Here is a 26501-nt window from a genome sequence, read left to right on the forward strand (position 1 = left end):
TGTTGCTTAAAACGTCTACTTTTTACTCATGTAAGAATCGTAGTACTAATAATAACTTCAACTTATTTTCCAGTTATGATAACACAACACGCATCTTCATGATCATGATCTTTCTCAAACTAACTGAATGACCTATTAGTAATCGCCTTGGACGCACAACCTAACCACATATCGATCTGCCCCGACGATCGACACATCCATTCGATTCGATAACCGGGTAACCCTCGATAAAGTTTGATAAATAAACTAGAACTGAGATTTCACAGGAGCACCTGTGAATTCATGACTCCAGGGTTGTTTTGAGGGCGATATTGTAAGAGTTGGTCTTGAGTATGGGGACGTGAAGGTCCGTGTGAGGCACCTGGGGAGAGAAGACTAGTTGAACGATGGGATCATGGAGGTATAAATAATTATTTATACCTCCATGATGGGATCTGACACGGACACTACTATTGATCTCATTATATGAATACCATTTAATTACAAATGAAACGGCCAGGGGCCATTGTGCTCACCGTAAGTATTTTTAGTAGACAGTTACAGAAAGTGCTACAGTATGTAGGCCTCTCATAATTTATACATGCATCTGTGACCAGTTAAGAGCCGGCCCTGGCCAAGTGGTGAATCCGAGACTTGTGGTTCCAAGCTTGTAGAGTCTAGGTGAAAATGATAGTGAAGAAATGTGCCACTCCATGACAATGGTGAATATATTTTTAACTTTGACCTCAGTGACCCTGACATGTAGGTCAAATAACAAACCAGGGTGATATGTGATGTAGACACATCCACCCGACCATAATAATTCCATCACTCGTTACACTACAGCAATCGGCAAAAACGATTTCCAAGATGGCCGCCTAATTAAATCTATGGCACCAAATAAATCAAAAAAGGAAGAAAATGTAAAATAGAACTCAGAAAAGAAAAAAGGAAAAGATGAAAAATAAAAATATTTTTGGCTGTCCTTGACCGGGGTTTGAACTCACGACCTTTGGATTGCCACAATACGAGGAAAAACCCACAAAACATGCAATTTCGGCCATACTTGAATTCCGATCTAGCTGAAACTTGGCATACAAATAGTGGCTTCTTAGATGCATCATTACACAAAATTAAAACTCTTTACATTGAACAACGACAAAACGTACCAAGAACGGTAAAGTTTTCAACTTTGACCTCTGTGAACTTGAACGGTGGGTCAAATCAAAAACCCGTAAGATATGTGATGTATCCTTGCTAGGAGTACCTACCATGAAACTTTTATCAAAAACAAATCAGTAATAAGCGAGAAATCACACTTTTTGAGTTTTGAGTTTGGGCCCCCTGGTGGCAAAGTCAATTATCAGACCGAACCAAAATTCAGTGTAAAAGTTCAACTGACCTAGGGGGTCATTTGTTCAAAGTTTCAAGTTCATAACTGTTGCGGTTGAGAAACGTGCCATAGTTACACTCAAACGGCAAATTTACGCCATTTGACCTCTGCGACCTTAAAAAGTACGTCAAATCCGAAAAATCGTGCAACATCTGAGGTAACCTTGCTAGGGGTCCCTGCCATAAAAATTTCATCAAAAACAATTTGCTAATAAGCAGGCTATTGCACTTCTTACTTTTTCTGTTTTGGCCCCCTGGTGGCAAAGTCAAGAATCAGATCAGGCTGAAATTCAGCACCAGAGGTTATCTGATATAGGGGGTTATATGTACCAAGTTTCAAGCTCATAGCTTTGGTGGTTGAGAAACGTGCCATAGTTACACTCAAACGGCCAATTCACGCCATTTGACCTCTGCGACCTTGAAAAGTAGATCAAATTAAAAACCCGTAAGATATATGATGTATCCTTGCTATGAGTACCTACCACAAAAGTTTTATCGAAAACAAGTCACTAATAAGCGAGATATCACACTTTTTAGATATCCACATTTGGCCCCCTGGTGGCCAAGTAGAGAATCAGATCGGACAGAAATTTAGTGTCACGGGTCATCTGACCTAGGGGGTCATGTGTACAAAGTTCTAAGTTCATAGGCCTAGCGGTTAAAAAACGTGCCACTGTTTTTGAACTAGGATACGACGGACAACGACGACGACGGACGACGGACACTGCAGTATTGCATAGACTCCCCTACGGTGACTGAGCCAAAAAGTGAAAACAGATCATATCATATTCCTTGGGATAAATTAAAATAGGAGTGCGGGAACAAGGTTTTTTAGCAGGAGGAAAGCGAGAACATTTTGCGCCGTCGTATTCCGATTTGGCTGGTTAGTGGTGAAATCTGCTTTTAATTTTGCAAATTAACATATTCGTTTCTCTAGTTCTAACGTTGTCTGAATTAAAGATGCTTTTCCAATGCTTGACTGGTCTGGCAAGAGGCATTGCCAGGAAAACGTGACGTCATTTTGGCCATTCTTCTTACCGCACGCCCTCTCTCTCCGTAAAAGTTCCTGACATGGTGTGAAGTGGGAGGGCGCACAATTGGAACCACACTGCCGCGATGTTAATAGATTCTATTTATAGAATTCAGCGGCAGAGATTTTAGGCACGGAAAAAGTGGATTAACTCGACTAATCTCAATGGATTTTACCCAGGAATGTTTTCAAGGCGAGAGAAACATCTGATTTAAGTACTGCGCTTATTAGATTTCATGTTCAGGCCGAAGATTGGCCTAAAACGTGGACGAAAAGAGTGCATTATCGAGTGTTGGAGAGGTCACGTGATTGGACAAGAAACTTTTAGCTGTCAACATCAATGGCTATAATAAATATACTCCTACAGAATAGTAGAACTAATAGAACTAACTTGAAGTTTCCAATAGTTTGAACACAAATCAAAACATCGCCCATCAGCTGGACTCAGATCTGCATAAATTACGATAAATAATGAAGTCGTCGCTTCAATTTCGCAAAGAAAGTTGACTCCATTCGAAGGTTGTTTTGACCAAATTCTGTTGAACTCATCGTTGTGAGGGCATTTGAACACATTCTCGTTGATCTTTTCTATAAACGTGTAAAGTTTCGTACCAAAATACGTTTCCGTAAAGGCTTAAAAAGAAAATTTGTCACTTACAAAATCATCGCTCCGGTAGAAATAAAAAGGTCACCGCCATTTTCTTGATGATAGTACTCCAGGTAACCGGCGGGAAATTTAAAGCGGGGTCATCCGGGGTCAAACAACAGTTTTGCTCACTACCGCCAACTGGTGATATAAATCCACACTAATCTATTTTATATCAAAACTTCTGTATCATGAAGACCTTTTCAACTTTATTTCGAGCTTTTATCTGCTGGAATAGAGCGTCAAAATTGTTTTTTCATTTACGCATTTTGCCCCCTGGGGAGCTGAATTTGAGACGAATCGCCCAAATTTTTTTCCGAAAGCAACATTTTCTGCGGTGTTTATAAGCAAGACTAGATTTGAAGTGCCTCGGTTGTATGATTACAAAATGCCCAACTTTGCCTACAGATGGATGGATGGATTGAAGGATGGCAGGATGGGTGGAAGGACGAACACCAATCGAATAGCTATTTGACTAGCTCCGCTGACTTTGTCAGCTGAGCTAAAAATCAAACATGTTAGATATTTGGCGTTTAGTTGCGGCAAGTGGCATCAAGTCGCGTTCGCCGACGCCGTTCGTAGCAGACTAGGGATTTTTCAGGCGTTCAGGACTCTCGCGGCAAAAAACGCCTGTGAACGCCGAGGTTGGCGGCTAGTGTGCTGCGGGCTTTAGCAACGATTGGCCAATCCCAAGGCAAACTCACAAATTTAATGCATGAGTTTGTACATGATAGATACGACCTGAGAGGCAAACCAACTCAGCGATGAGATCTCTTTTACCCTGTGGTCCATGTGCTGAAATCGCAATTCCGTAACGTACAATGGCATTTCAATACAACATTAAAATGAAATGGCCAGGGCCATTGTGCTCACCTCTTGTGAAGGATTGATGGATGACATGGAAAGTGAATTGAATTGAGATAACTACAGATATGACAAAGCAGAATAGACTATTTTATGATCTGACCAGTAATTGTCTATAATATCGACCAAGTGAATTGTGGCAGATGGAGTAGGATTGGTGAATATGAAGTCCAATTCAGACTGATAGTTGGTGGTGTTTTTGGACATGTTTTGTCTGAAATCATATGCTTGAAACATGAATGTTTCCAACTTTGCATTGTAGTTTTCACCTTCACCTATTGATTTCATGTTAAAATCGCCCATAACAATGTATTGTTCATTCGGTTCATATGATGAAAGGCAGTCTTGTAGACCATACACAAGATTCTGGAACGAAGATGATGGCGTTGCATATATTGCCATGACATGGATGACTATTTCACCACTACCAAGATCAGCCAATAGGCAATACACTATACCTACCATATCATGCATTATACATTACTTCTTAGGCTATGTCAATCATCAACGACCCTTTCAGCACCTATTTTCACCTCTTCAACCTAGAAATCAATCACTACACTAGAGTGTGGAAGGAGATTTCAAAGTGATTAATTACTTCTACGGCCATGACTTGAGATCACAACAATATCCAGCTTCAAGAATGTTGACAAACACCGAAATTTCTGCAATTTCCCCAGTTCACTGAAAGCAGACATGTTTATTTTGCATTCCAGTGTATCAGAATGACACCAGGTGGCATGCATTTATAGTCACTGGGCTGTATTTGGTTTTAGCCATCTAGTGGCCAAACGAAATATTAAAAACCGGACCAGATTTGGTGCCGAAGGGTATTTCACTAGGAGGTACAATTGTACCAAGTTTTAAGTCAAAAGCTTCATTAGTTGCAAAATGTGCCAATATCGGCCAATTTACGCTATCTGACTTCTGCGACCTTAAAAAATAGGTCAAATCAAAAACTGTATGATATGTTGTGTATCTTTATTAGATGTACCTATGATAAAAATTTGGCAATGATCCAGCCATGCATTAAGGAGGTATAACACATTTTGTGTTTACGGTTTTAGCCACCTGGTAGCCAAATCAGGAATGAGACCGGACTGAAATTTGGTCATCCAGGTGTTATTACATGGGGAAACATGTGTACCAAGTTTCAAGTCAATAGCTCCAGTAGTTACGAAACGTGCCCTTCTAACGGACAACGACGGACGCCGACGCCGACGGACACCACGCCAAAGCAAAAGCTCACCTCTCAGAGAGGTGAGCTAAAACAACACCCTGCTTAAGAGCAGGGTTCCAAATTGCAATCCTGGAAGTGAGAGCAGTCACAATTTCATTTGGGATTCCATATAAATTGGTAATGTATTACTAAAATAACAATTACTAATTTCTGTTCTAATTTTCATCATACAAAGAGGTGAGAGCAGTCACAATTGCACTTGGGATTCCATATAAATTGGTAATTTATTACTGAGAAAACAATTACTAATTTTTCTGTTCTAATTTTTATCGTACAAAGAAATTACAATTTTTCAATTACTAATATTTATCTGACTAATAGCTTACTGAGAAATTAATTGCAAAGATTTCACTTGCTAAATTATTACCAATAAAAAGGTAATTCAATTAGTCATATAAGATTTAGGGACTGGGTAAGCCCCTTAGTGATAAAACCATCAATCGGATTGGGTCGATGCTAAATACACCTCATATGAAAAGAAAATTTTGAAGCAGTCGCAAGTTAGAGCGTTTATGACGTCTTGATGGGAGCACAGCCAGACACCGCAGAGGACAAAAAATACCCCTCGGCCATGCTGCTGGTCGAGGGGTATTTATTATTTTGGCCATTGCCTTTTATGTTGCCGACAACTTTTGGGGCCAGAAAATGAAAACAATTATTGGGTAAAGACTATGATCCATACTTGCTGGAGAAGTTTGAATGTCAAGACAGTGCATTACTTACCCTGCTAACTGGCGTACTTTTGTGAAAATTCTCATAAGAGGCTCGCATTCCTCGTCGCCTTCCACTTCCATAGATTCTGCAATAGAGAAATATTTGAGAAGAGGCAAACAGTTAAATAGATCATTGTTCATTTTTTCTCAGTGCACGTTGCCTTGCAGATCTCAGCAATCAAGCAACACTTCATAATCCTTTGGACATATCATTCTTTAGAATATCTCAACTGCAACACAAATATGTCAGTTGTCACAACCTCCACCACAGTAGGTGCTGCAGTTGCTATTTGGTTTCTGATATGCGGCAACCCCAAGCAATAATGCAGAGCTGGGCAACCTAAAGTATAGCTAATCCCACCGAACAAGCACCGAATTTAAGACAGGGTGATTGGAATTATTGATTATTGCACTGTCAAGGAAACAAGGGCAATGTGAAGCGTGGCTTTGCCCCCCGAACAAACAGAGAATTGTAGAGTGGCTCTTCCACAAAACTTAGTCTCCTGTTGTGACAATTACCTGTGATATATTATCTTTTAATTAAGTGCACACTACCATTTAACAATAAAAAGGCCAGGGGCCATTGTGTACACCGCTGGTTAGGAAACATATTACATGTACAATAGGTTAAATCGATGTCTGTATGACATGTGACGTATCCTTGCTTCGAGTACCTAGCATAAAAATATTATTGAAAACAAGTCACAAATAAGCAAGACAAGCCTATAGGCGAATATGGGTCGTCGCGTTGATGCCAGAACGTCCCCAAAGTTTGGAAATGTTGTTGGCCTTTATTTGTAGGACGGCTGTTATGAAATCTGGCAGCATTATCTACTTGGGAGGCAAGATTGGTTTTTATTTCTGTTTATGTTTGCAAGAAGTATTTAATGCAAAAAGTCACCAGTATTGTGAAGTTTGCAAATTATTGATGGGATGGATGGCGTCATTGGTGGAGGTGACTGAAAGTAGGTTGAATCCTGAAACTAAAGTGGAGTTGTGGGAGTTACCAGGAAATTGAAGGCATAAAGGATTAAAGGAATGAATAAAGATATGTATGGTTAAAAATGCTTGTTTTATTGGTTGAAATGATTGTACTTGACCAGCAAGTAATTAGCACCAGTGATTTAAATCAAAATGAATCAATTTATTTAACATAATTGGTCAATCAGATATTTGGTTGAAATCTTCCACAAAAGATTTAAACTAGATAGTTGTTCTTACATTGTAAGAAGACAAATACAGTTGTGGGAGATTTTACAGCAATTTGAATTACAGTACAAGTAAAGTAATATATATATATATATATACAAAATAAACATGGGAGTAGAGTAAGAAGTCAGCAAATATGAACAGTACAAAAAGATAAGGAATATGGATGGCAATGATTAGACTTAACCAGTAAGATATTGGAGAATTATACATATACAATGATTGTAATCACAAGTTGTAATCATAAGAAATGAAAGTATAAAAGTTATGTAGTAGAGAGATATTATGATGGTATTTTCTTCCAGTGCACTGATCTCTTGTAGAGGAGTGGTGATGACAGGTGGTGGTACATGTGCGAATGGTAGAGTTGGCATGGCTTGAATCCTGGCACTTGATGTTAACTTTATATCCTTCTTGTCAGGGCTATCCTTGGAAGTAATTGTGGAGTGCGTCAAAACAGTTAAACTCATTGCAGTTGTAATAGAAGTGATCTCCATTTTCTGTCTTTGTCGGATCTGACTACAATTTTTCTGGAACATCCTTCACCTCCCTCTGCTGCGATTATCAACGAGTTCTTTAAACTGCGTAACTCTATATTGTCCTGATTTCCATTATTATGTTTTTGTCTTTAAATATTTGTGATCTTATTTTGTATACCCTGTAACTTTATATTGTATATTTTGTAATCATTTTATGTTACCGTTGGCCCCTAGTGGGCGTTTTATAGTCTGGGCTCCTGACCTCACTCTCGCTGTCGTAGGTCAGGCAATAAAAAAAATCTATAAATAGATAGCTTAAACCACCATTTCCACAAAAATTCTTATGCCTAAATTTTTTTAATATTATAAAAAACCTATCCTGCAAAAACCAACGCAATCGGTCAAGGTTTAGCGTCCCAAATCGTACTTTTGCGAAAATGACAATATCGCTAAAAGTGACGTCATTATATGGGGAAACCCCTTTGTCTGAAACATGAAATAACCGTAATCGCGCATTTTAAGAGTAATTCCGGTATTTCTACAGTGTAGAATGATGTGTTCAAAAATAGTGCATAATCCTAGGACAGTTACAGCGCTCAATTCGACCGTAAAACGATAATTGGCTCGGGAAATTACAACAATGGCTGAATCTAAAAATAACACTCCTCTTTTCTGCCGTGTTAATTGTAGACGGTTGTTGTTACCTGACCCGATCCTAAACCCTACCAAAAGCCCGGAGATTGAGGTCAGAGAACCAGACTATTTAGCGTTTTAGAGTAATAAAGAATTTGAATTTGAATTTGAATTTTTCCACCGCTGTACCTTATTATCATAATTATGCCCACGTGATTAGCTGCTCGGTATTGACGAGCAAGTGACAGTCCTCATTTGCATGTACATTAATGTCATTATTATGGCTGACGCGATCCTGTAAAGTTGTGCGTAATTTCTAATTTCTCGGCAAATACTTGATTGATTTCGTTGAAATTTGAGAGTATTACAGATTAGATTACTGCTTACCTTGGGTCTTCGTAGTTTCTTCATACATCATCGATAAAGACACGTAGCTTTGTGAAGAAACTCACCATACTGCTCGCTGGCCAGCACAACATTCCTGCATGCTACGTATACACGCTCATCAATTTTGAGCTCCCAATTAATAATTTTATTCATTTCGCATTTTACATGAGACGAAGGACTCAATGAACAAGATAACGAACTTTAATGAAAACTTAAGTTTTATTACAATAGGACAAATACTGGCAACGCAATTTGCATTTCAATTCAACAACTGCCGAGCATCCTAGGGCTAAAACTATCTTCATTCATAGTCAATCTCGCCATTTAGCTAAACGGACCTGAAACAAATCGATTCAGCGTCTACACTTTTACTCCGATTTGTCTCAAAATTGGTGACAAAGAGGCTGAATGTACTGCAAACAATTCCTCGGAACCAAATTTAAAAAAAAATGATTTTAAAGATATTTTTTAGTGTAAAATGCCCGTTGCTAGGCATGGTTGCTAGGCACATGCTGCCACAAACATAATGACAGAACCTGACAATAAGGGTCTGCTCTCGCGACGACCAATATTGCACTTTTAACCTTTTCAGGTTTGGCTCCCTGGTGGCCAAGTCCAGAATCATATCGGACCAAAATTTGGTGTCAGAGGTTATCGAACCTAGAGGGTCATGTGTATCAAGTTTCAAGTTGTTACACTCAAATGACCAATTTACCCCAATTGACCTAGAAAAGTAGGTCAAATCAAAAACCCGCAGGATATGTTATGTTTCCATGCTTGGAGTACCTACCATAAAAATATCATTGAAAAACAAGTCACTAAATAAGCGAGATATTGAGATTTTTACCTTATTTAGTTTTGGCGGCCTGGTGGCCAAGTCGAAAATCAGATCATACCGAGAATCAGATCATACCGAAATTCAGTGTCAGAGGTAACATGACGTAGGGAGTCATGTGTACCAAATTTCAAGTTCAAAGTTTTAGTGGTTACGAAACGTGGCATAGTTACACTCATACGGCAAATTTACGCCATTTTACCTTTGTGACCTACAAAATTAGGTCAAATAAAAGACCCCGAATGATATGAGATCATGAGGAAACCAGCCCTGTAAAAATTATCTCCTAACCATCCCCCACCAACTAATGGAAAATGCCTTAGATGCCGGGGGATGGATATTTGATGAGGGGAGAGTTTCTGAGGAATAGTTTATTGACTTTAGCTCTCAGCATATTTGAGCCAGGTAACCTCCTGCTGAGTTGCCGGACCAAAAGCTGAGGTCAACATATGTTGTTACATAACCGACCTTGCTATCACATCCTGGTTGCCTTGAAGTCGAACAAATTACTTGTAATTTTGCCTCATCACAGTAAATTAGTCATGAGTGTTATCACTGGTTACGCTGGCCATTAGGTAGATAAGGTAAATATGCCGATCATCACTGTGTGTAGTATCAGCGGGTGGTTGAAGTTGGAGGGCGACTAAATATTTTACAGGGCTGGTTTCCTCATGTGTATCCTTGCTAGGAGAACCTACCATGAACATTTTATTGAAAAGATACACTTATAAGAGAGACATCACCCCTTTTTTGGTTTCCACTTTTGGCCCGCTGGTTGCCAAGTTCTGAATCACATCGGTCCGAAATTCAGTGTCACAGGTCCCTTGACCTAGGGGGTCCGGTACACAAAGTTTCAAGTTCATAGCGTTAGTGGTTAAGAGACATGCCAATGTTTTTGAAACAGGATAAAGATGATGATGACAGACACTGCGAACTTGCAAAGACTCCCCTACAGTGAGCCAAAAAGGAAGTTATGTTTAAATTCATCATAAATGTAATCTTGAAATTAATGTTACAAAGCACATTTTTCGACCAGGTAAATACTACACGTAGGGTTTATACAGGTATACCTAGCTTGGTTACATAAAGTAGAATGAGAGCAATTAAACCTGAGGTGTGCCAGGCCACTATGGGGTTCCTGCTGAGACTCATGAGAGATGGCGCACAATCAGTAAAGTCCATAAGCATTTGGCTTTAAACACTCTGAGGTCATCCCCAAGCTTGTAAAGGAAACCTGAAGACAAGTTGGGGTCTACTTTTTGATACTGGCTAACATGATCTGCATGGCATGAGTTCTCCCAGTATACCCAATCATGCCACAGGCATTTTTCGTGAATTTAACCAGAAACCACTTTAAAAATTAAGTATATGCGCCAGCAGAATCCTGATTGCGAGGTTGTGAAATCACTGCATGTACATACACAATTTAAACCTTTTTTGCTGCGGCTGACATGCATAGCACGTGATGTAAATGTTTCAAAATCATGCATGTGATGTGCTCAGCATGTCGTACCCTTTTAAAATATCCATTCGTGAGCACTTTGTCGCAACTCTCTCAGCATACCAAACGCACTCAGAGGTAATTAGTTTCAGCATACTGATATAGATGGCAAAACTGTTCTGATAAAAGTAAGCTTCACTGCTCAAGGAGGATACCGCGGTGACGTCACATCACGTGATCCCGACCCATATTACTGATCGCTATGGCCAATCAGATTCAGTCTACTGACAGCAGCAGCACTGAACGCATCTCCACGTCTCACTGTCTGGTGCGCTCCTGTACACAAAAACACCAATAGACATGAAATATTGCAATACCTGGTATGGATTCTTCCTGTGTAAAATAAAATTTACAGAGCAGATTAACTTCCACGAATAAAAAAGACGTTTGGCGTGGCCAAAGTGCGGAAATAATGTATCCGCTAAAATACACTACAAAATACACTAGGCAATGCACTACGCAATATACAGTAGAGATGCAGTTGAGTTGGTTATTGTTTTGACTTAGAAGCCCGCCCATATCATAATATATTCATGTATTCATGAAGTATGAACTCATTTTTGTCCCATACAACTCTAAGAACAGTCAGTTTCTCCTTAAATCATCACCGAAACCGCGATATCCGCAGGAAGATTTCGTTCTAGTGTCCGAAAATGCATGATCTTACAGGGGCGCTAAGTCGACAAATAGAGGGGATTTATGGGGATCTATGCGAGTTTTAGGTCCTACAGGTCTCGAACTTGTAAAATCTGTAAACATGCTTCCAAATCCCATTATGATAATGAAGAGATTGCCTCATATCTGGGAGACTGTTTTAAACCATCGCTAATTTTGGAAGATCGGTGCCCGGCTATTTGGTTTAAAAAACCCTATTTTTCCCCATCAAAACAGCACTTTTCATTATTCAAATGATAGCTTATTGTCTGAAGACTTATTTCATAGCAGAAAAGTACTAATAACTCTGATTTGATGCGAAAAATCTAACTTTTTTGATGACTTGATTTTCCCTTGGCCGTTGATCGAATTTGTTTACAATATGCAGCGCCATCTTGGAAAAGCCGTGACGTCACCACGGTATCCTCCTTGTTCACTGCTCATTATTGGTATTGTCTGTCAGCACATGGCAAAGCCGGCTGGAAAAAAGGCTGCACGCAGTGAAAAGGTTAAAGATGACGGGTCAAATACACATTCTCGAGTAAGGCCAAAGCCAAGCACTCAGTAATGTTCGTAATGTGCATTTGGATCTTCAACTGAATATACATCATAATTAAACAATAACTGACCCAGAGCTCTGGGCTCATAAGTGGCCACCAACATCTGGGCCATTTACCTGCTGCGCACACACATTACCAGTTACATTAATCTTCAATATGATGAAGGAAGAAGAAGCCATACCCATTACCCCCAGTGCAAAACTCGAAAGTGAGGCATTCTTTCCAGACACAGTAGGCTGCACTACGTGTAAGAACATCCAGAGATCACTATATAAATGAAATGGCCAGGGCCATTGTGCTCACCTCATGTGGAGGAAAGATGGATAAAGAGCATGGTATTGTGTCATGTAGTGTTAGGTTTGATGTAGGTCCAAGCAATTACAATTTCCCCAAAATGGCCAATTTACAGTACATTCGACCTCTGTGACCTTGAAAAGTAGGTCAAATCAAAGAAGACCCGGGTGACACATTGAATGGTTGTTAGAATTAGATGTACCTATGATCAAGCAAGTCATTACTAGGAATAATGGCATTTTGAAGAATTTAGGATTTGGCCCCCTCCCTGGAGGTCAAACGGCAAATCAGATCGCACCAAACTTCGGTACCTGAGATCACCTGACCAAGGGGTACATGTGTACTTAATTTGTGATTAATAGTCATTGCAGTTAAGAAATGTGCCATAGTTACAGCCTGACGGCGAATTTTCGCCATTTGACCACTGTGACCTTGACAAGAAGGTCAAATTAAAAACCTGTGTGACATATACTGTATGGTGGTTAGATGTACCCATGATATCAAATTGGTGGCAATCGGGCAAATAGTTAAGGAATAATCACATTTTTAAGGTTTTTGGATTTTGCCCCCTGGTGGTCAAGTGGTGAATCATATTGGACCAAACTTCGGTCCCTGAGATCACCTGACTAAGGGGTAAATGTGTACCAAATTTGGTATCAATAGTCATTGCAGTTTAGAAACGTGCCATCGTTACATCCTAACGGCCAATTTACACCATTTGACCTCTGTGACCTTGAAAAGGAGGTCAAATCAAAAACCCGGAGGATATATGATGCACCTTTGCTAGAAGTACCTACCATACTTATTTCAGAATTTCCCGACTACTATTAAGGGAGATATTGCATATTTTCACTTTTAACGTTTGGCCCCCTGGTGGCCAAACCATGAAACGAATCGGACCGAAACTTGGTCTCCAAGGTGTCATTACATAAGGGTACATGTGTACCAAGTTTCAACTCAATAGCTCTAACAGTTACGAAACGTGCCCTGCTAACGGACGACGGACGACGACGACGACGACGACGACGACGACGACGACGACGACGGACGACAGACGCCACGGTATGGGATAAGCTCACCTCTGCTAAGAGGTGAGCTAAACATTATGATGTAAAAGTCTAAAGACAATTCAAACACTGGCCTCCACACTGTATTGGTGAGGCTTCATTCAAAACATGGTACTGAATATGAATTGACCAAACAATTTGCATCTTTAAGAAGAATAAATGCCAAGAAATGAGTCAAAATTTCTTTTTCTTTTCACCATTACACAGCCTGGGAGAGTATTTCATATATTACCCACTTGTTTTTCTTTCAGAATTTTAGGATAAAGAGTTTTCAGGGTAGGAATTTTAGGAAAAATAGAGAGAAAAATCAATCTGGTTTTCTGTCAAAACGTCTACCGTACGTAGATGAACTGAGCGCATGAATCTGGGTTTCTCTGCGTGTCTTTTATCGGCAATATTAATAAGAATTAGACAAAATAACCCCACAAATACCACTTTCTAACTGCTCGTTATGAAAAATTTAGATTGGAACTGTGTTTTGAAGTGAACTTACATACTCTATATACATTCGCAAAATGGCCATCACTTTATCAGCCTCGGCTGCAATGCCTTAGGGCAATGCCTTATGTGTAGCACGTTCAGTACATTACAAAGACAGGTAGGATCGAGGCCGTTTTGCCACTTTTGACCAGACGACAATTTCCAGCTTAAAATCTGCCAATTACTGCTTTCTGCTGTGAATAGCTATAATCCTATCGAAACAAGAGTTCAAAATATTGGTATCGTGGCACATTTTCTGGCCCAGCTACAGCAAATTCAGATGAAAATGCAACTATTTTGTTGGAACTTCTTCCGGCCAGCTCCAGTACAAACCATAAGCTCCGCTGGAAGCCAGCGTAGCTAATGAAAAGGCCAGGGGCAATTGTGCTCATTGTATATAGATATTTGGTGGTTAGGAAGTCATGCTGGTTAAGAAACATGCTACATGTATAGTATATAGGTCAAATCAAAATTGGTATGACATGAAATGTATCCTTGCTAGGAGTACCTAACATAAAAAAATATCATTGTAAACAAGTCACTAATAAACGAGATATTGCACTTTTTACCTTTTCAGTGTTGGTTCCCTGGTGGCCAAGTTGAGTATCATATTGGACCAAATTTCAGCGTCAGAGGTTATCTGACCTAGAGGGTCATGTGTACCATGTTTCAAGTTGTTATCTTAAAACCTTTTGAGTCCCCAGACGGGACAGCATACCGCATAAGTAACCATTATATTTGCCCACGGTAGGATGCCATCCCGCCTACCATGCCTTGTATGTTTTGTTATCTTCACAGGTGATGCCGCCTTTTGTTTGAAAAATAAACCAATAAACTAGTGACTCCAGTGGTCACCAATTAAACATTACGTTTTCTGCCCTTGATGATTTTAAGGAACTCCCCGTGTTAGCCCTTTTGGTGGGTCAATTTTATCAACATTGCCTAGGGATTATGATGGAAGAGCCGTTCAGTTAGATGAAGCATTGCGGCTTTGCTGATCACTTAGCGTGTCCCCTACTTAGCATTATCTGAGCTATAATTAAGTAAAAGTTGTTTAACCCTTATTAGGCCATAGGCGATGATCGTCGACAATAGGCCTGAAATGCCATAGGCGAGGATCGTCGAATTTGACTAGAGCTCACTTCAGTTCCTTATTGAACAATAGAGAGCAGCACTGCATCGTAGAGAACGTTTCCAGCAGTGAGGTCAATGACCTGACCGCCATTACACGCTGTACAACTATATGTTTGTGTGCAAATATTTGGCGTAATCTGTGATCAAATTTCTTGACTGTTTTGAGGAACATTTCTTCAAAATGGCGGCCAGAAGAGGTGAAACAAGGTATAGTGCAGAAGAAGTAGCTGATCTTGTAGCAAATAGTGACAGTGAAGATGACTTTATGGATGATTATTTATCGCCGGTTCGTAGTGAAAACAGAAGTAGCCATGGAAGTGATGATGTACAGGGTTATGCATCTGGCCTAGACAGTGATGTTGACAGTGTTGTGGATGGGGCCTGGCTGGGACCTGGCAGTGACATTGAGAACAGTGATGATAATGACAGTGGGCAGATGACAATGCAGTAGTACCAGCTTTACCCCCATGCCAAGCTAATGCAGGGAGAGGAGCTGCTAGGGGTAGGCCTAGAGGCAGGGGTAGAGGGAGAGGAAGGGGCAGGGGCAGGGGTGCCGTCCCTGGAGCTGCTAGACCTGGATCTGGTGCAGTTGATCTCGTCGCTTGCGGAACTTGCAGTGGAATGACCATGATGGCACGATTCCAGTATGGTGCCCTCAATATGGTAGACAGCTAGGACCACGAGGGGACTTGCAAGGGAAGAAACCCATAGATTTGTTCACCCTTTTTTTCCCTGATGAGGCTATTGATCTGATGGTCGAGGAAACAAACCGATATGCGTGGCTGTTCTTCAAACTTACTTTGCAAGAAATCGTTTTGAACTGATAACCTCGTTTCTCCACTTCAGTGATTCAAACCTACAACCTGCGAGAACTGAGTCCGCTTATTGTACGGGGTGTTACGTTGTCTATGCTATGATATGATAGAGTATTTTGCTGATATGGCAGCTTATGAGTGCGTGTGATTCATATAGGATCTATATATCACTGGCAATCGGCCAACACGCTACCGTGAGGTATACTGTTCTGTTTTGATGTTAGTTAATGTGCAGAATATAAATTGAGTCCAAGAAATGAGGTCCTTTGATGATTATAGCTTGCTTAGCTCGTGTAAAATTGGGGTAGACTAGAGCTTCAAATGGAGAGTACTGGCTCTCTAGTGGCAAGGAGAGAGTACCTTCAAGGATCGTACCTATCTGCTAGGAGTCAATTTTGAAACACAGCAATGTTAGCGAGCACTCAATATCACCGAGATAAGATTCAGTTGTGTTTTATAATTTTAATCAAGGAAGTTAACAATATTGGGTATCTGATAATGATGGGCCTAAACCTTGGCTTGTGCTTTCAAAACAGGGTTAAAGGTAGTCTGATAAACTTGCTGATACCAAACTGATAGAATAATTCTTTGCCAGAATATATCCGAGTTGGAAGCTTTCGGGTTTGTTATCAATGTAGACAAATTGGCTCAAGTTGAAGCTTTCTGAAGGTGACTAATTTCGGCATAAAATCGGGTAAAATCGGTGAGAGGTCTGGAGTCGAATTTTTGGAGGTGAACTCTCCGAGGTGAATTTTTGGAGGTGGACTCCTAGAGCGTTGATATCTTGCCCTTTTTATACCTGTAAAAGCCATTGCTTCATACCTATTTTTAACCTATTTCTTCATAGTAGACCATTCGGTCATTACTATTTTAGCTGATTAGCTCATTTTCGGATTGCCTCATTGTTAAAAATAGTTCAGTTAAATAAGTATTTTTTCCTAACATATCAACTATCCTATTATACGATTTAGAAAACCGTCATAATAATTATACATATAAAATATGAGTTTTGTTTTGGTCCTTGATCTGATTCTAGGTTTTTAACTACTTGTTTTAGACAAATGTTTCAAGGTTGATCCTTATTTACTTTTCTGACTTACATTCTATAGATAGCCACTTGGCTACAATTCAAGCCTCTTTGAGCAGGTGAATCCTCGCAGTTATGCAATGTTTACAGGTATTTTCCAATAATATGTATCAATGGGAAGCACAGCCGCTATAGCTACATATGAAGAATGGAATGATTTTGCTTCAAATCGTCTCTAAATATAGTGATGAAGGCAGCACTATACATTATGACCCGCTATACAAAATAAAGTCACTACTGGACATAGTTAGGCCAACATACAAACAGTGGTATATACCAGAAAGGGAGATTTCTATTGATGAAAGTGTGATTAGATTCAAAGCCCGTCTCTTCTTCAGGCAATACATGCCCAATAAACCTATCAAGTGGGGGATAAAAGTGTGGGCTGTGTGTGAGAGCATTTCAGGCTACTGTCTTGACTGGTACCCATACTGTGGTAAAGACAATGATGCTACAGGAGTTGGATTAAGTCATGACGTTGTAATAAAGGTAACAGAAAGTATATGGGGGGAGTGGACCTAATGGACCAATTGCTCCAGTATAACGAGTACCCACATTTGAGCCACAAGTGGTACATACCCTTGTACCATAGGGTTCGCGAAACTGCCATGACAAATGTATATCCTCTACAAGAAGGTCAACCCCAACGACAAGAAGATGACTCATTAGAAATTTGTGGAAGAGGTGATTGCTGGCTTGGTGGAAGGCATCAGTACCACTAGAAAGAGGAAAGGGCGAATGAGTGGGGTACCTGACAGAGAATCCCGCTCAGTGGAACGACACTTCGGATGGACCCCAACCAAAGGCTACAAACCAGATTGTGTTGTTTGTTCATTCAGATCTGTGAAACGCGTGCAAACCAGCAATGGATGAAAGACTGTAGAAAAGCTATGTGCTGGCCAGAATGCTTTCAGATTTTCTATACAGAACAATACTATCGCATTGCAGGAAGGAGAATTGAACAGCGTAAAATTGACACTGCAGCTCCGGAATGGAAATCAATAACATTCGTTACTCTTGTGATAGGACACATATTTAGCCATGTATTCTTTATTCATTTTGAATCTGAGGATTATTAGAATGTTTAGTGGTTGTTTGAGCCAAGAAACTGAAGGAATAATAAAACTACGAACGACCTTCGATTATAATTTGACGTTTTTATTCGGCGAAATTCTGAATTTGGAGATTTCCACTTGGAAGGGGTTAATATGAACATTTGGACAAAATTCACTCCCATGGTTGGAAAGACTAGGTGAATACGAACAACATGTATATACATGTTAACAGTGTTTGACAACTTTATAATACATTAATTTGACTTTCTTTGCAGCATATAAATTCTTTTGTTTTAGCCATTAGTAATTTGGCGCTGGGGAGTGGCCCGCTATTAGTAATTTGGCTCTTTAAGGGTTAAGTTAGGTGTAATTATTAAAGTGCTAATTGCGCGGGGTTTACACGTTGGGCCAAGCTGTATGTAGTGCCTTCTTAGTGCAAAATTTTTCCGTTCTACAGTATATAGTGCACAATATTTTTTAAATTTACAGTATTTGTGATTTAAATTGGATTTCAAATGTTCTGGAATAGTGGATTTTACTTAGAAGGCTTATCATCATGAATCTAATCCAAAGTTAAATGTCATCAATTTTTTAAAAAGGGTCACTTGTCAACTATGTGTTGCTATGTTCACTATATTACAATGTCCGTTGGTTGAAGTTTATTGTAGAATAGGTTTGAGAAGTTTTGTCAAGACTCCATGAAAGGGGAATGTCAGTGAAAGAGGAATGTCCTCTTTACTTTTCTAGTTCTCCATTTGTAGATTATGCATAGAGAATCCTCTTTTTTGGGTAAAATTAGACATTTCACTACTATAATTGCTCATTTATCATGTTCACACAAATCCAATCATCAGTCCGTCAAAGTTAGAACAAAATTAGCCCAAACACAAAGAATCCTCAGAATAATGTTTGTGACATTTCACGAGTTTTTGAGGTTTCTTTGTGAAAGTGGGGTTTATAAAACCACTTTTTCTACAAAGATAAATGATATCTAGGTAAAATAGCATATATATTCTTGTTCAGGCAATCAAAGCCATTGATCTGACAGTGGTTTCAAAAAAATGTTGGCAAGACTTCGACCAATATTGAAACACTATATTTTGTAGATTAATACAAAGAGAGTGCTTACAAATCCTCTTCTGTTCATGAAATTTCTGTTCATCAAAGTCACTATTTTCAAAAATCAACAATGCTTCCAGTCAGAGAAGTCCTAGCTACACTAAACAATGATATGTAAATTAAGCATAGTATATATACTGGCAATTAATCTCCTCCTGGGGTGACACAGATAGCATTGTTTAGAATGAAGCTTCTTTTACACTATGCAATGTATTTTGTAGATTTATGCAAAACCTTTGCAGCGATCTCGGAGAAATAGCATTTTTTGTTCTTTCTATATATGGGCATACTCATTAACATAAGGGGCCATTTCAGCAGGTCTGAATTTGCATATGGGGCCATCTATTAAATCAAAAGTGTGGGATTATACGAAAATAAGCCGGGAAAGTATTGGGGCAACTATATGTTTTAAACATTCATCCATCTCCGCAATTTTCCCCCTTTATTTTGGTCGTTCTCTTTCACCTTACGTTGTTAATCGCTCTTAATTTTTCACAGTAGCGTATGGGAATTCATCACGTGATACAGGTCACATAATAACAAAACCGCCTCACCCGACCCAAGCACTGGGCACAAAGTACCGCACAGCTCCCTATATGAATACCCGGGGCAAATATAAAATATAATATAAAATCCTGATTAACATTTCTTCACTGCAATAAAAACAGGCTAACCACTGCAGATTAACAAGTAAGTGAGTGTTCCAGAACGAGTGGAGTCCGTGCGGAGGGTGTCGAAAAAACCTCAGGTGAGCTACTTCCTCCATCTGGTGCTGCCACCCACTATGCTCGTGGCATTTGTTGTACTAAGTTCGTAAATTCACGCCATTGCCTCTTCATCATTCGCGAAATAGTTCGCAAAATAACTCGAGACCACTTTGAAGAGTGGTGGAGTTTGATGTTTCCCGTCAAACCAAAGCCAATGAAGACAAATCCCCCCCCCTCACCTATCAATACATATACCGTGATTGCCTCAATCATCAAAAGAAGACAGAGTCACAACCCCTCAGACCAATCAACCCATATCACCCAGATTGTCCCAATCATCAAAATCATCACAACCCCCAGCAACACCACAACCCCCAGACATATCATTTATTTCACCCAAATTGCCCCAACCCCACAGTTAGCCAACACCCTAAAACAACCCGCGCCATGGGTAATATGCTAGTGTAATAAACACACAAAGCAGCAGTGACCTATAACCTCAATTCAAAGGAGGTGTTAAACCATGCTTCCCTCTGTTGGATTATGGAACTTGAAGGAACTCCTTGCTATTGTGTGGGGTTGAGGAATTAGGCTCACGCGTCCGTTGGGATCAATGGACGATCTTGAGGGAAGATAACGTATCAAACGAACCGGGATCAAGGGCTCTAGGAACGTAATATATGATCCATCAATTTGCACCTGATCAATATGGCCGTATCCAGGAATGAGAAGTGGCTGTCTGTTGTTAACTGTGAGCCATTTGACCTCTTTGACCTTGAAAAGTAGGTCAAATCAAAAACTCAAGTGATATGTAATGTATCCTTGCTTGGAGTACATACCAAAAAAAAATTATCGAAAAAAAGTCACTAATAAGCAAGATATTGCACCTTTAACCTTTTCAGTTTTGGCTGACAAGTCGAGTAACAGACTAGAACTGGCAAAGCCAGATCGACGGTTTTCATTTGGGGAAACTGGTATTGGCACCTGGAGGTCACATGATGTAACATGTCAGAGGAGAATGAAGGGATTGATGTTCACACCAGAACCCAGTGGGCTATTGCTCAATAAATTTGGCTTTCGGAGCTCAGTGCGACACAGACCAGTATGTTTTGTGCGCCTTCTTATTTCTGCATCCTCCATGATAAACCAATCCCATTTCAATCGGATGTAGCATATAGGAGAAAAAGCGATCTACGTAGTGTTGTAAACACGTGCGTTTTGTCTGCATGTCAAAATATGAAATGTCATTTAAAGGGGCACTGTATTCAATCGCGAATCGGTTTCAGCACGACCACCGTAGAGGGAGGTGCCCATCGGTAAAACGATGGAACTACAGGAAACGTATCTAAAATACCCAGCAATGCAGTTTGTTCAGTGATGTATTGCCGTCAAAGCTTCCACACAGCTTCTTCAAACATTCTAATGGGATATTATGCTTTCCTGAAGAAAGTTTAATAGACTTAATACAGGTAACAATGGCAATTTAGATAACGTGTTTCTTAGTTTCATTCCTAGCCGATAGGCGCCTCCCTCTACGGTGGTCGTGCTGAAACCGATTCGTGATTGAATGCAGTGCCCCTTTAAACCGTCATTTTGTTGTGCTTGAGGTCAATTAACAGGATTTCGAATGAGCAGAGTGAATTCTGACTGTGCTAAGAGTAAAAAGTTGGCCAAAGAACAGTTGGGACGATGCGTCTAATGTATTACGTCTAAAAAGGCAACTGTCACATACCCACAGTATTTATGCATAATTATCTCATGAATAAAACCATGAATCTCTTGATGCTTTCGATTTGACTTGTTGACTTTTTATTTTGAAGAAGATGTTCTTGGTGCATTCATCAATTCTGGTTTAATACAGTAGGTTTGACTGTATGATCCCGCACAGTGCAGTGCAATGCACGCAGCACGCACACACACACACACGACCACGTGCACGAGTGACGAAGACGCTGTCCGATGCTGCCCGGCCACGCGACATCGTTGGACACCTGCGGTTTACCTACCTAACCTAGGGTAACCGCTAAAAAAGCGACGAAGTTAACTTTGCTGGTCAATACTACAAAAGTAAAATCAGTAGCCTGTGCCTCTTTGCACCTCCACAATTGCTGATTTCTTTCGAGAAAAAAACTTAATTACCTACCGACCCAGTCGAAATCGAATGTCGAATGCAAAATGGCGAATTGTTAATGACAGCCTACTAAATTGCGACAGTAACCGACAACATGGCTCTCGATTCAAATCACTATCTAAACTATCAATAAATGCCACAAAATGTATACAATTTATTAAAATCCAGTTTGTAGATTATTAAAAAATTAATAAGGATTACCCGTTGCAATAAAAAACTGTTGTGGAAAGTTGTCTTAGAGTGTCGAATAGGGTCGCAAATTAGTAAGACCCAATGTGATTCGCGTCATTAGTTTGGTTTCAGAACCCACCGCTAGGGCTAGAAGGGTAGGCTTGCTCAGGATCTACCATTCGCCGAAACCAAACGCCACCTGGCGTTAAAAGGAGTAAGCTCCACAAACGCTCGCAGTGCCGTTATTTTACCCTTTTGGTGTTTGTCGCTTTTTCAGTCAGCGCCATCTATCGTCAAAACTACTGACAAATTTTGCGTTGCCACTTAATATATATTGTTTCATGCTAAAATTGCATTTTCTCCCTTACGCCAACCCCGATTTGCATGAAACTTTCTTTATCCGAAGCGGAACTCTAATACGCACAAAACATCTGGAGACACGTCACCCCGATTTTGTCAACAGTTTCGACGATAGAGGGCGGTTAGTGAAAAAAAGTAAAAAAATGCATTAAATGCCACCTATTATCAAAACCTGTAACTATAACGTGACTTCGTCGGTAACATCTGGTGGGTAATGAGATTCTGCATCAGATGAAATTAATCTGATTCAATTCGGAGTTCGCATTCGGAAGTTATAGCTCTTGTAAGAAAAACAAGATGGCTGGTCTGGAGGCCATATTGAATATCCGATCGCAACCAAAACCTATATATTCCCTGGGCATCATAGGGAGGCATTGTTCTATGCCACTAGAATAAACTCAAAGGCTCACAGTGCCGATATTTTACCATTTTGGTGTTTGCCCCCTTTTTTCAGTCAGCGCCATCTATCGTCAAAACTGTTGACAAATTTTGGGTCGCCACCCTATATATTTTATGCGCAACAAGATTCTGCATCAGTTGAAAGTAGTTTCGTTCAAATCGGAGTGCGCATTATGGAGAAAAAGCCATTATTAGATTTTCACTTAGCGCCCCCTAGCGGCCGACCCCCTCAATGAATTTCGTAATTAGGGCAAGGAGGATCAACTTCAGACTTGGGCCTATCATATGAAATAAGTTCCACATCTACAGCTATCACCATCTCTGAGATTTGCTCTGCACAAAAATCCGTAGAAGAAAGAAAGAAAGAAAGAAAGAAAGAAAGAAAGAAAGAAAGAAAGAAAGAAAGAAAGAAAGAAAGAAAGAAAGAAAGAAAGAAAGAAAGAAAGAAAGAAAACACAAGCAAAGCAATAGGTTTTTGTTTTTTTGAGAAAAACGAAAACCTAATAAAACTGAATTTCGGTGTCAGAGGTTATCTGACATAGGGGATCATATGTATCAGGTTTCAAGTGTATAGCTTAAGTGGAAAAGAAACGTGCCATAGTTACGTTCAAATGGCCAATAGAAAATGGGCTAGAAAAGTAGGTCAAATCAATGAAATGGTCCAGGGACCACGTGCTCACCTGTGTCAAAGGACCTTGAAAAGAAGGTCAAAAACGATATATGATTTATCATTGCAAGAAGAACCTACCATATTTTATTCAAAATTTTCGGACCAGTATTAAGCGAACAATGGCATATTTTTACTTTTGACATTTGGCCCCCTGTTGGCCAAACTATGAATCATATGACAACACGATTTGGTCTATGAGTAGGAGTCACACAGGGGTTCATTTGTACAAAATTTGAGATCTCTGGCCAATGCGGTTACAAAACATGCCACCGTTCTCTAACGGCAGTGCCGCCAGACGACCTTGATCCTGCGGCCTTGAAAAGTAGGTCGGAAAAATAACGTGGTGGATATATGATGCATCTTTGCTAGAAGTACAACAATATTTTTTTCAAATTTTTCAGACCAGTAGTAAGGGGGCGATCGCATATTTTCACTTTTTACATTTGGCCCCCTGATTGCCAAACCGTGAATCACATGACGCTTGGATTTGATCTCTGAGTAGCGATCACCCAGGGGTAAATTTGAGATCTCTGGCTAAAGCGGTTACAACACGTGCCGCCATTGTCTAACGTGCCGCAGACAGACTTTGACCTCTGTGACCTTGAAAAGCAAGTCAAGTCAAAAACCCGGAGGATATGTGATGTATTATTGCTAAATGTACCTACCATATTTTGTTCAAATTTTTCGGACCAGTATTAAGCGAGAAAACACATGTTTTCACTTTTGACGTTTGCCCCCTTGTGGCCAATCCGTGAATCATAAGAGGTCGCGATTCGGTCTCTGAGTAGCGGTCACCAAGGGGTACGTGTGTACCAAGACTGAGTTCAATAGCTTCAGCGGTAACGAAACGTGCCACCCATGTCTAGAGACGGACGACAGACACAGCGTCATTGTTAAGGCTCACAGGTGAGCCAAAAACCCATAGGATATGTGATGTATCCTTGCTTGGAGTGCTTACCATAAAAATATCGTTGAAAACAAGTCACTAAAAGGCGAGATATTGCACTTTTTTACTTTTTACTTTTTGCCCCCTGTTGGCCAAGTCAAGTTGAGCGTTTAAGAAACTCAAAAGGCCAATTTACACCATTTTACCTTTGTGACCTCGAAAATTACGCCAATTTACGCCATTTGACCTCTACAAAGCCCTGAAGGCTCATTCAATATTCAAAATTCATATATTCAAAATTCAAAATTCAACAAATATTTAACTTTGAATTTAGGTGAAATAGAAACCTGTATGATATGTGATGTATCCTTCCTAGGAGAACCTACCAAGGTACGTTTTCTAGGACGCTCCTTTAGCACTAAGAAATAAATCTCTGGCTATAAAAGGCCTCCTTTTTATGTCTCCCTTAAGCAAAGGTTGGGACATTTCTAGAACCTTCCTTTATCACAGGAAATGCTTTATTTTGCTGTAAGGAGGCATTTAAACATAAGCAGGGCCGGGTACCTTTGAAAAAACCTCTGAGTACAATATTATAAATTTCCCTGATTTTTGAGAACAAAGCTGAGTTTTTCACACCAAAATCATCGATGACACATGGCCGAATTCCCTTCTAGCTCATTTGAATATGAGGTAGAACACTTGTGAGATTTATAATTCTATTTCATATTTCATACACTGGGTAGCAATATCGTACACTGTACGCCCAGGCCATACAAGTACCCAGCCCTGCATAAGGTTGGTCCGGAGTATCCCTTAATCTCCCTTAACAGCAATTAGCAAGGACCCCCTCGATATCTCAGCGATGGGTTATTATAACAATCGAGTCTTGCAGACTTATGACATCAATATGCCTATACCACGCATCCGGACACTGCTTCCTCAGTTTTGCGAGGATGATTTCAGTGACGACGCCTTTTGATCGATTTCGGTTCATCAAGAATGGATTAAACCACCTGGGTCCGGTTGTTAGAAAGCATGTTAGCTCATAACATCATGCGGACATGTTGTCACATGCGCATTGAAACATGAAACAACATGTCAACATGATGTTATAAGCTAACATGCTATCTAACAACCGGGCCCTGATGCATTTTGGCGACGACATCCAGGAAGCTCACCACAATTGTGGACACACCTTGTCACCAAGGACCCAAGTGCTGGCTGCATTCCGTTACTATGCAACAGATTTCGATTCAGATCTGCAAGGAGCTTCCCAGCCGTCGGTTTCAAGAACTGTCAGAAGTGTTTCAGGAATGTTAGCAAGAAAACAGGTCAGAAGGCTATTGCAAATAAAAGGAAATTCATTGAAATGTATGGTTTCCTGATGTGCTAGGTTGCATCGACAGGGTTCATGTGCCCATCCAAGCCCCAAGCTTGGACGAATGTGAAATTTCTAGATGTCGCAAGGGTTTCATGTCTCTGAATGTTTCAAGGCATAGCAGATGCAGATCTGAAATTGTCAACATTGTCAATCGATGGCTGGGATCAACTCATGATTCATTAAAAGGCCAATTTGTTTCCAGCTTGAACAACGCCAATTCGATGGTCATCTGCTTGGAGATAAAGGCTACGCTTTGCCTCCCATTTTTAATGACGCCACTTCAAGATGCGCACAAAACCGATACAACAATTCCCACAAGAGAACGTGACCTGTTTAAAAAAGGATGTTTTGTATATGGAAACTATAATTTCCGTCTTTGAAACAGGGTATAAGAGTGAAGCTTGACACAGCAATGTCCAACAAACAATTGTTCAAAATTATTTTCAAAAAGCTTAATTAATTGACAGTTTTGTGGTGGACAACAATCCCGGTCACAAGTTATTAACCAATTGAAGAAATGAAATACCTGTATCTTTGAGATAGATCATGATAATTTGGTGTGGTTTTCAACATATGATAGACACATCATTTGCGCTTCAGTCAAATGAGAATCTGAATTCATG

General features: G+C 40.0%; 1 protein-coding gene across 3 annotated transcripts in view; it reads right to left on the bottom strand.

Annotated features, from left to right (window-relative positions):
- Nucleotides 1–26501, bottom strand: part of LOC135485750 (E3 ubiquitin-protein ligase UBR2-like) — a 650469-nt gene that overhangs the window by 72088 nt on the left and 551880 nt on the right. For all 3 annotated transcript variants that reach the window (XM_064768146.1, XM_064768147.1, XM_064768145.1), the window contains one exon: nt 5875–5950. In XM_064768146.1, coding sequence (XP_064624216.1) covers nt 5875–5950 — 76 coding nt within the window. The remainder of the gene's footprint in view (nt 1–5874; nt 5951–26501) is intronic.

This window comes from Lineus longissimus, chromosome 3 (assembly GCF_910592395.1).
Source record: "Lineus longissimus chromosome 3, tnLinLong1.2, whole genome shotgun sequence".
In the NCBI taxonomy this organism is placed as follows: Eukaryota; Metazoa; Nemertea; class Pilidiophora; order Heteronemertea; family Lineidae; genus Lineus; species Lineus longissimus.